The sequence below is a fragment of the Tachypleus tridentatus genome, chromosome 4, assembly GCF_004210375.1.
Source record: "Tachypleus tridentatus isolate NWPU-2018 chromosome 4, ASM421037v1, whole genome shotgun sequence".
NCBI lineage: Eukaryota > Metazoa > Arthropoda > Merostomata > Xiphosura > Limulidae > Tachypleus > Tachypleus tridentatus.
Genome location: NC_134828.1, coordinates 75,979,940 through 75,992,913, shown reverse-complemented (window position 1 = coordinate 75,992,913; position 12,974 = coordinate 75,979,940). Strand labels below are relative to the sequence as shown.

General features: G+C 30.1%; 2 protein-coding genes across 11 annotated transcripts in view; one reads left to right on the top strand and one right to left on the bottom strand.

Annotated features, from left to right (window-relative positions):
* Positions 1 to 12,974, top strand: part of LOC143249472 (uncharacterized) — a 25,827-nt gene extending 12,853 nt beyond the window's left edge. For 4 of the 8 annotated variants that reach the window (XM_076499380.1, XM_076499376.1, XM_076499378.1 and 1 more), the window contains exons 4-6: positions 1,666 to 1,751; positions 3,356 to 3,575; positions 9,187 to 9,310. In XM_076499380.1, the coding sequence (XP_076355495.1) occupies positions 1,666 to 1,751; positions 3,356 to 3,575; positions 9,187 to 9,292 (412 nt within the window). In that variant the 3' untranslated portion in view covers positions 9,293 to 9,310. Of the gene's footprint in view, positions 1 to 1,665; positions 1,752 to 3,355; positions 4,554 to 4,815; positions 5,323 to 6,727; positions 7,588 to 9,186; positions 9,311 to 12,833 lie in introns of those variants that run through there. The other 4 variants (XM_076499383.1, XM_076499381.1, XM_076499382.1 and 1 more) reach the window with 4 other exon arrangements.
* LOC143249473 (uncharacterized) overlaps positions 6,147 to 12,974 on the bottom strand; it is a 71,645-nt gene continuing 64,817 nt past the window's right edge. For all 3 annotated transcript variants that reach the window (XM_076499386.1, XM_076499388.1, XM_076499385.1), the window contains exons 5-6: positions 11,833 to 11,963; positions 6,147 to 6,751 (exon numbers count right to left, since the gene is read on the bottom strand). In XM_076499386.1, the coding sequence (XP_076355501.1) occupies positions 6,717 to 6,751; positions 11,833 to 11,963 (166 nt within the window). In that variant the 3' untranslated portion in view covers positions 6,147 to 6,716. The remainder of the gene's footprint in view (positions 6,752 to 11,832; positions 11,964 to 12,974) is intronic.

Sequence of the window (12,974 nt, the reverse complement as noted above, 5' to 3'; positions counted from 1 at the left end):
ACAGCTTATCGGAGCGCAACCTTTGAAATTCAATTTATACGTTAATATCAAGTATAAATTCCAATCAAACGTTAAGCTAGTAATAGTAACTAAACTACATATTAATGATGTTTAATAAAAACTTTGTTTGGATTTCAATTACTGATAATCTGCAGTACAAAGGTACAGGCAGAATGTTTGTTTTTTGTTTTATTCGACGGTCTGCGCGTAACCTGCATTAATTGTTTACTTAAGCGGTCACGAACCAACCAAACGCCTCCCATCTTCCCGTCCCAAGAACAAAAGACTTCGGTAATAGGCATAGAAGCGTATCAGGATTTCGAAATGCCTCAGTGAATCCTACATTCGACAACCTTGTTCCCGTTTTAAAAATCATCTTTTTTGTTTGTCATCATATTTGATATTCGTGTCTTTTTAAATGCTTCTTGAAATAACTAGTTTAGTGTACTTATTTCCTCGCGGTTGCATTCACCTTGCCGTTTGTCTTTATCTAAACATACTCAAAATCATTTTATACCAGCGTAAATTATTCTGGCACAAACTGAGAAAGAATAATTAAAAACAAAATGCCGTGATAAACGTGTTTACGAGCGTAAACGTTCAAGTATACTTGACATAAAACCTGCCACGAGTTATCAGACGTCAGGCTTTTATTAAAACCAACTCGCAACTCTTTGCAGCAACGTAAAGCGTTTCTTCTTGACTTTCAGACAGGAGCATTTACATGGTTTACAAGCTAGTTTTACATTAATTCATGATACTCGAGGAACCTGTTGATAACTAATACACATACATTTCAGTTCAAGAAGCGCGGTTACTTGGGTTAATTTTATACGACTGACATTTAATTATTCCTTAAACAAATTTAAAATGTTGGGTGCACATTTTTTTTTAAATTGGAAAATGTACAACTGTTGACTCGTCGTTTGATCCAAATTTTAAAATTTTATTACGTGAAATCATTCTTGCAAAATTTTTTCTATTGAAGGTGATTGATTTATGATACCATCAGCAAGGAACTTGAATGTTTCTCATATTTTGTTTCGTAAATAGAGAAAATATAGAACTAATTGTGAGTAGTAGTAGTAGTAGTAATTAATATTTAGAAAGTCTACTTTCACAGTAGCAATAATTTTAGCTTACGATGTATTTGTTGATCAAAATAGTAAAACTAATGTTAGTTCTTTATCTAAAATGTTCGCATTCTAATCTTGAAATATTCTTATCATTTAATTGAATATAGCACTAAAAATGGGTGAACATTTTTCTGTTAAGGTCCAGAACTGCATAATATATAACTTCGTGATGATTTGTAAACAAGTAATGTTGTCATCTGGCTACTTTTTTTTTTTTTTTTTTTTTTCATGATATAAATTTTAATGGCAATAGTTTCTAGGTTTTTTTGGTTAAGATTGTCAAGACAATATACAACTACATAAAGTATAAATGTATTACTAAATTCAGTGAGTACAATGAGGGTGTTGTAATTATAAATGCCAAATTACTGTGAAATTATTATAATGGAACTACATCAATATGAACCTAACGTTTGTAATGCTGTGTGTCATTTAACGTCATATAACTAAGTAATTTGTGTTGTTTGTCACTTAACTATTCTTTGGAAATTACGTTTGTAATATTTGTTTAAATAGTAATGTATTTTAGGACAGCTTCTTATTTGAGAAGAACAAGTTTTACAAGAACAATAGCGATAGGAGGTTTCTTTATTTCCATTCCAGTTTTCTGTACAGGTAAGTGTGCTGGATAAATATTACCGAATGCACATTTCCCACCCATTTAAATCTAAAATTTGCGTTTGATCCCTGCAACACATAATGCAGATTGTTTGTTTAAAAGCAAAGTTACAAAATGAACTAAGGATGTATGCTTCCTAAAACTTCTTTTTAAAATCATGTTCATTGCTCTTTAACATCCAGAAAGGAGCTTTTTACTTTCAGGAGCAAGTTCGGCTTTAACTTCCCAACTAGAAATGCCATCGATGTCGTGGCTGTACGACCACCCAAGGCTAATAGTTAATTAGTAACTTTTTCAATAACTAGGCGCTAATTACTAGCTATTTTTAGCTGTTAACCTACTGCCGTCTTCAGAAAAGTCTTTAGAATGACTCTTTCTTGATGTTGGCCGGGATTTGATTTTGAGCTTTTTCAATTTAATAATTAATATTAGATAATGATAATATATGCTACTAACCATGACAACGATTGATTTCGGGTCTCCACAACCTCATCGTGAATACAGGAAATGGCTACACAACTTCAGGATATGCCCACGTAAAGATAGGGCTATTCTAATTGTAATAATTGAGAATTGTTTTAACGTTACAATTAATGGATATTTTACTTGTTACAAAACGTGTTGTAACCACGTTTCTATAGTATACACTGATATGATTTTGGTGTCATGGGATTAACCTGTTATTTTTTGCAATTAGGGGCATTTCCTTAGGTAAGCGTGGCCATTGACTCGCACCTTAAATAATTTACAATGAGAAATGAAAAGGATTTTGTATTTTTAAGATGTATTACCCTTAACGAACATGTTTTGAAAAGTTCTCTTGCAGTTTGTGTTCTGTATAAAGATTGTTGGATGTATCAAGTTTCTAGTATCTGCCATATCAATTTTATACGTATATGGAATAGGGTAGTCTTGAGTGTACAAAACTGCTCTGTACGTAACTCTTTAATTACTTTAATATTTGTTTGTGCGCGAGCGCGCACACAGACTTAGAAAGAGAGGATCAAGATCTAATTTACCTTTTACTAAGGATTTATCTATTTGAACCTTCATAAAAACATTCTTTAAGTCTTAATTTCCTACTGAATTTATATATATCTTCTGCTAGTTATATTTGATTAGTGGGAGTAAATGTTAATCCTCTTGCCTATAATTGTTTTTCATTTTGTTTCTTTTGAAATTTTTTGTCTAAATCTTTCATTTATTTCTCCTTTTAATTTGTTTTAGTATTATTGTTTTGATTATATATAACACACACACACACACTTTTTTTTTTTTTTATAGACAGAGTGAAGCTCCGATTTTTAAGAACTGCTTTGTACAAAGTTTATGAAGTTGAAGTTTAATTATTTGCTAACAGTTTACTTCAAGTATAATAATTTTGTGATAATATAAAATTTTGGATAAGTAACTGGAATTGGATCTGTCCCAATTTAAAGGAAAAGTAATCGGAAAGTAAACTCTTTTTTATTATTATTTTAAAACGGAAATTCTTAAAAGTAGGTGTTGAATGGAAGATGAGATTGCTTTATAATAATTTGTATCTGCAATTTTAAATTAAATAGTGAAAAAAGTTTCTTAAGATTTTCTATATTCACAGGGATTATCCTTTTTACATTCATCTGCTTTCATGAGAGTCCAGCCATTGTGACAAGTGTAGTCATTGGACTATGCATAATGTTCTGTGGAGCAGCTTCAATCCACAATATGTATCTATGGCAAGGAATAAGCTCAGGATGTCAGCCATCTACCAGGAAACTTCATGAATCAGGTTTTGAGCCTGATTTGATGGCTAATGTTAATGAACTCTCAACTCTAGTGTAAGTAAACTACTGGTACAGTGACTACTTCTTCATGAACACTGAGTTATGTTCTATGTTATGCTCCACCCAAAGCTGCTATGGTTGAAAAATACATTTCAATCCAACTATGCTTACACAGATATCATCCCACTGCAGTTTAACCAGTTATTGACCAGTCACTGATCTTAACTACAGTGTAAAATAGCAAAATCTCTTACTCTTTAATTAGAAAGATCATAGGATTTATAAGAACTTGTATTACTTATAATACAAAGCTAAGCAAGTTAAGTTCAAACAAAACATTTATGTAAATGATTTGGTATTTATGCTAAATCTCTTGAATAACCTAAGTTTAAGGGATTGGGAAATGCATGTACAAAGCACTTAAACCTCATAAGTTGCAAATTCTTATGGTTTTGTTTCATATGATGAGTTTCTTGATCTTGAATTTTGTAGAAGTAGATCTAAATGGTAATAACTGATACACAAATGTTACTGCAGTTCAAACTAAGAAATGAACAAAGTCACCATTAGACCATCAATTAAAGTTCTAAAAAATGTTGTTCTTTGGAAAATCACTAACTGTTAGACTAACCTAAAGTAGGGATGAAATTTTTAAATATTAAGTAACTTGGTTTTTGTAGTTTTGATTTGCTTGATTCAGTACATTTTGTGGCATTAAAATTTCTATAGCTAGCTAGGTTTACTTATTCATTTATCCTACTTCTCTTTATAAAACTATGTATGGTACTTGTGTAATAGTATTTCATAATGGACACTGTAATTGAAATGCTATAAATGCTTCCTGATAACCCCTAAGGTAGAAGATCATATTGATTTAGATTTTAAGTTGCATCTTTTTTTTTTATAGGCTTTTAACAAATCTTCATGCAAAGAAAAACTAATATATTTGTATGTGTTCTTTATGTGTATTATATATATTTGCCATTTTTAAGATGAAGGCAGCACAAAAATACATTTTCTAGTACTTTCAAACCAGGGCCTCAGTTCTGAATTCCTACTTACCACTCGTCTTAAAACATGTACAAGTTATAGTTTAAACTTTAAACAATGGTTCATTTAATTCAAACTGTTGTACTTTAAGTCTCATTTCTCTAAAGTTTAAACAAATTAGACTGTTTCCTTTCAAATGTATGTGATTCCACTTAACTAATTGTGTAGTTCAAAAAAGTTAGGAAATAAGTCTAAAAAATGTGGAACATATCAAAGATTAATATATAAAAATAATAATGTTTAGGTTCTCCTACTCGAACTCATGAAAGTGGGAAGGTAAGTTTCTAATTATAACACTGCCCTTTTCATATATTACCTTTGTTGCCTTTTTTCTTAATCAGAATAACTTTTTTCCAGTTCAGTATATAATTAATTATACTTCGATTAATCCATCAATATTACAATGTTGCTGACGTTTTTCATTTGAACACATTATACTATTAACAAAGTCAGGTTTGTGTTACTGCAAGTAATTGTTTGAAGGAGCTTCTACCTAAAACTAATTACACTATTCTCTGTAATCGTGTTCAAAGTAGCAAACAAAATACAAACACTTTAATGGAGTCCTTTGTATAAAACCATCAGGTTTTAAATGTTTTCTTTCATCAATTTGAAAAATGAATCGTGAAAACATGCTAGGCTAAAAGTAGATACAAGAGAGTTGTTCAAAACCAATTTTTTCACAAAAATTATCTAGACAGACAAATAAGTGTGTGCATCAAGTTATTTCTCAAATCTCTCAACATTTTTTTATAAAATAATACTGTACAATATAAGACACAGCTAAGTATATGTTATGTTTGAGTAGGTATTATATCATAACCAATGAGCTGCATCAGCTAAGTCTTGTAACAAATCTGGCTTTGATTCTTTCTGGACAAAGAAAGTCAACATGTTCTCTCTTGTACAAATAAGTCTGCATTTGCAGTCTCTCTTAGACAGGCAATAGTTCAACTATGGGCCAAAAATAAATAAAACAGTAAATTAAACTTTTTTAATGTCTGCCTTGTAAATAGTACCCTATGACAGTTACTGACACATTTATCAGCCAAGATAATTGTGAGATATCAAAATAACATACTGCACTGAGAGAGTTATGGTTTCCAACAAGCTAAGCTCTACTAAACAGCTTTAAGAAATAAAAGCCTGTACTAATAAATTTCAGAACAATTAAACCTTACCAACTAAGTATTTCTCTTGTTGTTTAAGCAACACTCAAATACATTTAAACACAGGGTAATATAACATTAGTGTTGAGAGTAAATTCAGATTTCTCTTCTGATAACATAAAAATATACATTTTATAATATATAAATTCTCTCTATCAATGTTAAATACTGAATGACAAAGTATTCTGAAGCTTTATCATTTTAAGCATGTTTGTCACCATAAGATGATGCTTAAATTATTTGGATGATAATATCACTCAAAAATGAACAACACTTTTGTACTTTCTGTACTTGTTACAAAGTACAATATATCAAATGCATTGCAAAGTAAAGGAGAAAAATCATGGAACTATGAACATTCTTATATAAATTCTCCATTTTTTATTTTTCAAAATGCATAGTAAATTGTACAAATACTTCAAACTTGTATCAATATAATGTGAAAAGGACATCTTCAAAGTTAATGAGTAACATTTTAAATACCATAACCATCTAAACAGATATTTCTCTTATGACTAACTTCAAGTTTCTATTTGTTTACCAAATAACAAAAACAGGCCATAAACCGGAAAGCATACATAACGTTGCTAATGTAACCCATAACACGCATGCACAAATGCACCCACACACGTGCATCCAGTTCTAGTATTCCACAAACATTAATTTTAAATTAATATAAGACAAATGTATCCAAAATATTCAAATCTTTAAAAGAAATCTTGCAAAAAAAAGATATTGGTTCATATGTACCTATTACAGTATTTTAAAATTTGCACAGAAAATAAGTTTAGAATAACTGAATCTAAATAGAATAAATTGTCGTTATGTGTTCTAATAGGATGATGATAATAATACTAATACATATGAAGTGATAGTGCCCAATAACTGTTTAAGGTTTCATTGTAACGGGGAAGTTTGTAAGATACAGTTATTAAAGATGAGCTGTGTCATGGAATGAAAAAACTGATGTACTGTTTTATTTTCCAGAGTAATTGTTCTGTTCCAGTAGTCCTGAAAGTCAAATTCCATAAACTTAGAATCAAATTGAAGTCACTACAATGTGAAAAAAAAAAAACTACTACTTAAAAAATAAATTGTATACTTTTATAATTCTCATTCAATACAGACATAACTTTGGCTACACAGGGCACAAAATACCTTTTGAATAATTAGTCAAAAACTGAACATATTTGCTTGACATTTCAAATATGACCAAATGATGAACCTTCATATTTTCCTTTTATGACAATGTGTTTGAAATGGATACATCCCCAAAGGATAAACAACTAGTACTAATGTCAAAGTTTTTTTGCCCATATTCCAAGCCATTGAATGAACTCTCACTTGCTGAGCTAGTCTACGACAGAACTACAATTACGTAATACCTCCCTGTTTAGCATTCCATTTAACACTTTTGCTGTAGCTGGGACATATTTCTCACTGCATATCACAGCTGCAGTAAAAGGGATGAAACAGTGAAGGAACCTTAAGCACATTCTTGAGGAGGCAATAAACACACAGAAGTAGGGGGTTACCCACCTAAACCTGTCATCCAATACTGAACATTAAAGAATGTTTATCTTTTATAAATGAACTTCAAATAATGAGTGTTGTTACAATGGAGTCTGCTCTGAATAACTAGTGTAATTATTGCTACAACTTTTGCACTGTCGTATTCCTTTTGTTATTCTTTAATAAACTTCATGCTTTTATTCTGAATTTTATTTACCTTTTACAATATGTTAGTTACCAAAATTTAAAGTTCAAATATTTTAACTTGTTCAATATATCACTGAAAATGGAATATGTACATTACACAATGTTCAAGAATTAAATGTTTTTGTAAACACGTGTCAAATGTTTCTTGTTGTTGCCCTCATTCTACTGTTCATTGTTAAACTCTGATTCTCCTTGAATCTGTTAAAAGTGATATTAAAATAAACCTTTCACAATGCAAAAAATTAAGATAGCAAATATAATTATGAACTAATAGAGCAGGGCATACAAATTTAAGTAAGTATCATCTGTAGCTATATAACATCAATGATTAGCAATGGAGCTACCACCACCATGCAATGTCAAAAGTTCAGTTGAATGACTTTGTTGTCAGTCTAAAAACATTTTAACTACTAAATCAGAAACACTGTTAATCACTATTATTTATTGAAGAAAGTGGGTTGTAAAATATTAAAACAAAAACTATGAAGGGACATCTGATCAAGTGTATTGGTGTAAAATATGAATTATTACTTTTATTATTTGTAAGTTTAATTGTTTTTGTTTTTTTTAAATGTCCCCTGCACATTATCTTAAAGTAATAATTTCCACTTACCTAAATGATTACAATTTGCTTTATCATGGTTATTATCAAACAAAATCAGTTTTAACAACGAACACAACTAAACCTTTCACAGGTAATAACTCTTCTAATGTCAACAGAAAATGTATGCATTTGTTATACATCAGAAGAATCTATGCCAATACAGCATTGTACTTTACACAAGTCATTCTAAACCTTTTATCAAGTGAGAACCAATCAGTTCACATCCATTAATCACAAACTGTTTCATACACTTAACTTTTTAAAATTATTTTCAATTATGTTGGTAAAAAAATACTTTAGTAGGCATGTTCTAAAATGAGCATTTTTTAACCACCTTGCAGACTGGCTGAAATCTATTCCATATGCTAACATTTGGAAAGAAAACTGTTTTACATCACAGCTGTGATCAATGTCATGAAAATACTTCTCCATAGTACATTTATCAGTTTTATTTAACATCGTTTCTTTTTCTTACGATGGTATCCTTATATAATAATGAAATGCCAACAAACATTTTTGAGTATTATAACTTGTTTTATGTGAAGTCATTCATTCTAATAACATAGATTATATCTTCCTGGGAAGAAGGAAGAAGAAAAAAAAAATTGTACTGTATGCATCATAATCTATAGACACATCTGATACCTCACTGGCAGGCAACCAAAATCATACATCGAAACACTAGACAAGTAACTTACTAATTTAGGCAATTTTTTTTAACTTTCATAATTTTTACAAAATAGTCAATCTCCTGTGTTCTTGGAATATAGTTTCTAAAATGTTATTCACATGGAGGCAATAAAGTAAGCATTACACTAGTACTCAGAATCTGATATACAAAATTATTTAATATTGTAACTGATATAAACTTTAGTAATGATTTTTCTCACTAAATCCAAGGGTATCTAGTTTTTAGGTGTTTAATCAATAAAATATACAAAAGTTCCTAAACTTCTATAGATTACCTTGGGATAGCTCAGTATTGCATGTAAATTATATATTACAATATACAAACCAAAAACTATAATTTACTGAACTATGGATTTGCAAAAGTATAAAAATTGGGCATTTCCACAATTCTGTCCACAATATTTTTGGCTATTCTCTCTCCTTTTTTTATCAGATCTTGCATTTCTAGCCATTTACCATCTTTTAATGTTCCTATCCATGGCCTTGGAGGCCAGATAACAGTGATGCAGAAGAGAAGCATGACCAATTTGATAACATAAATAGTGTAATGTGAAAAAAAAAAAATAAATTTTCCAAGTTTGTTTTACTTTGCTGTCTATATATTTTCCACACATTATGAGATCTCAAATAAAAGATATAGGAATAGGAGTAAATTACACTTTCATTAACACAAACTAAAATCTTACGAATACTAAAAAACAGGTAATCTACTTGTAATAAGATGTGTTTTTCCATTCACCTGTGGTGCCATATGTGCATGTATATTTAATACTTCTGTGGGCACATGAATGGGACAAATATATATAAACTTTGTTTTATCCCCTAAAAACATGTGATATTAAGTAAAAGTTTTGTGAAACACATACAGTGAAATCAATATATTTTTTTATAATTTATGAAAAATAATCATTAATATTGAATGTCCATTTGCAAATTGAAGAAATAAGTTACAAATTATTATTTTACAACCTGAAAATATAATAATCTTAAACATATCAGGCAATTACTTCTAAAAAAAATATTGTATATGTATATCTTACTGTAAGGGTTATCCATTATGTGTGTTTGTGTATTAGCAACTCTAACCTAAGTTGGCCGACTCAATTATTGTAATTTTTGTTGTGGTAAATGACAATATACATATGTTTTAGGAGTTTTTCCAGAAAGAGGTAAATATTTCCACTTTTTGTTTATTCTCTATTGACCCACAATAATTAGAATTGGCTGGTGTGATTACCATAATTGTTGTTTGGTAACTGGAAACTAGCCAAGGTGTATATGAGCTACCTTGTTTCTCAATTTCTTGCTTTGAATTTAAAGACAGAAGCACTTAATCAGTTACCTTTTTCAAAGTAGGGCATGCTGTTATCATATAATAAGATCGTTAGGGACTTAAGAACAAAAGAAAGAAAGAGTGTATTATTTAACACTGTCCTTTATAAAATTTTTGCTCTCTTATCATGTGCTGTCAACTAGTATGATAAATAATAAGCAATATAGAAGTAATTATACACCATCACATATATTTCTGTGTGTGTCTAAACATAAACATGGCATTCAGAGTTAACTACCTATCATTGTGGCAATAAAAGAATTAATTATGTTTAAAATCAAATATTACATAAAAACATCATACTGTTATTAATTTTAAGAACAAAGTATTTAATTATACTAACATACTACAGTTAGTGTAAAAAATTGGTGAATTTGGTGTATGCAACCATGCTAGTGATTTTCATAATAGTCATTATTTAGAAAGAAATGTTTATCAGTAGGTCATGCACAACCTGTTCATGAAATTAAATTCATGTCAAGTTTATGTAAGGTTATTATGCTGGCCTGTTTATAATATCCCTTAACATGCTTTGTATGAACCACACAAAATTAGTTTACTTAGATAACAATTTAATATCAGGAAAAGATTGGTGAATTACATTCATGAAATGTGTGTTCTGAATAGGGTTGTCAACTGTTATTCATTTTACATAATTTTTTCACCAATAAAACACAGCATTTTATTTTGTTTTAGGCAAAAAGAGCATATAATGTTCTTCCTTATTTGCCTAGAGTGCATCATTGTTTTTCCCTTAGCTTCTGACTTGTTGAAAATGCTGAAAATTATCAAACACCATCACATTACATTGTAACCCTAGCTATAACCACGTATGTGAAATTAACTGTACTTCAAACTTCTCTTTTTTAACACTCATTGAAAAATACAAATTTTGGAGAATATTTGGACCTACATTTATACTTTTAAATAAATATCAAAGTTAAGGAATTAGAAGAACAGTCAATTTCTATATGTTGTTAATTAAAATAAATAATGTAGTGTTAAATAATTTGTATCGTATTTGTGGTGTGTTGTAACATGAATAAAACTGATTAAAAAAGTACATTTTATCAACTTAATTCAGTTCACAGTGAAACAGAGGTTGTAAAACGATTTGCTAATAAAAAAAAAGCATCTCACCATTGTATCCCAGCCAGCCTGTACAGCCCTAGTATTTGTCAAAATGTCTCTTAGTCACTGGATATAGCAAGTATTGTGTGATTGACATATTACTTTACTTGCTTTAACTCAAAAGTTTTTATTAATATTAAATACTTATGCACAAAATATTGATTTTTATATTACCTAATAATTAAATATTTAATAATAATAAAAAAAAGTTCTGGCATGGCCAGGTAGTTAAGGTGCTCGACTCATAATCCGAGGATTGTAGGTTCAAATCCCCATCACACCAAACATGCTCACCTTTTCAGCTGTGGGGGCATTAAAATGTGATACTCAAGCCCACTATTCATTGGTAAAAGAGTAGCTCAAGAGGTGGCAGTGGGTGGTGATGACTAGCCACCTTCCCTCTAGTATTACACTGCTAAATTAGGGATGGTTTGTGCAGATAGCCCTTGTGTAGCTTTGCGTGAAATTACAAAACAAACAAACAACTAACTGAAGAATATTTGGGCCAAAAATATTTATATTAAAAAAAAAGGTCAATTAAGAAAATATTTTCACTATATTTGTCTTTATGCTGATAACTACTAAAGCTTTTATTAAGAAAAGAAAAGTACTGACCAAAAGCTCTTTCAATATCCCTTTCTTTAGTGGATACAACTATACGTCGTTTCTTGAAAACAGTATTATTCAGTTTCATTTCAGCTGCTTCAGCACCTTCAGGTGAAGGTAACAGTACGAGAGCTTGTGTGCTGCATATAATACACATTATCTTCAATACTGTTATTAACACACTGATATAAAAATGTGTTTTAAAACAAACAACTTTATGAATCAATATAAGTATTTTTCTATACACTCTGATAAGAAAGTAATCTTTAAACAATTATATCTCCAATTTAACTGAATCATAATGCAAAAACTTGAAAAATAGATTACTTCCTTTTATAAAAGTGTTAGGTATCTTAAAAATATATATACATTGATAAAAGCCGATGTACCTTTTAAGCAAATGCCTAAAACATAATATTTGAATACTGAACAATGAAAATACATCCTCTGAAATATCAAATCACGATACACATTTTATGGAACCACTGAATGAGTGTGACTTTGTGTTTTAGTTGTAGTGAATGAAATGATTAACATTCCATCATATACTGATACTTTAGAAGATGTTTCAGCTTGGTGCATATTGCATACTATGGTGAGGGTCTATATATGTACCAGCATTACCATACTACCGTGTCTATTAGGAATTGGTTCAAAGACAACACAATGCAAATCTAAATTTACCAGTCCAAAGCCCTAATTTAATCCATCTGTGGCATCTTGTAATACTACCTGAGGACAAGAGTCAACAGACTACAACCCACTACTAAACTATCACTTGCTCTGAAGTCATAATAGTGCAATATTATACCTGATATCTACCAAATATTGTCACAAAGTGTTAATAGCAGGATCTGATCTGTGATTTCTGGTGAACTAACTAAAGTGTAAGTATTTCAAAATAACTCGTGAGTTTTATCTCTGCACCTATAAGTGGTTCAGTATTAAACAACAGTACTATATCAATGATCATAAAATACAAGTAATGCTCTGGAATATCTCTCATTTAGGTGGTGAGATAGATACAGAAGCATCCTGAAGACAATAGGTTCAGCTAAAAAGAACTGGAGACCAAAACATTGTGGGCAGAGTGTACTATGAACAATTATATATGTTCTAGGTATGATATACATGCATTGCTTTTAGAGCAT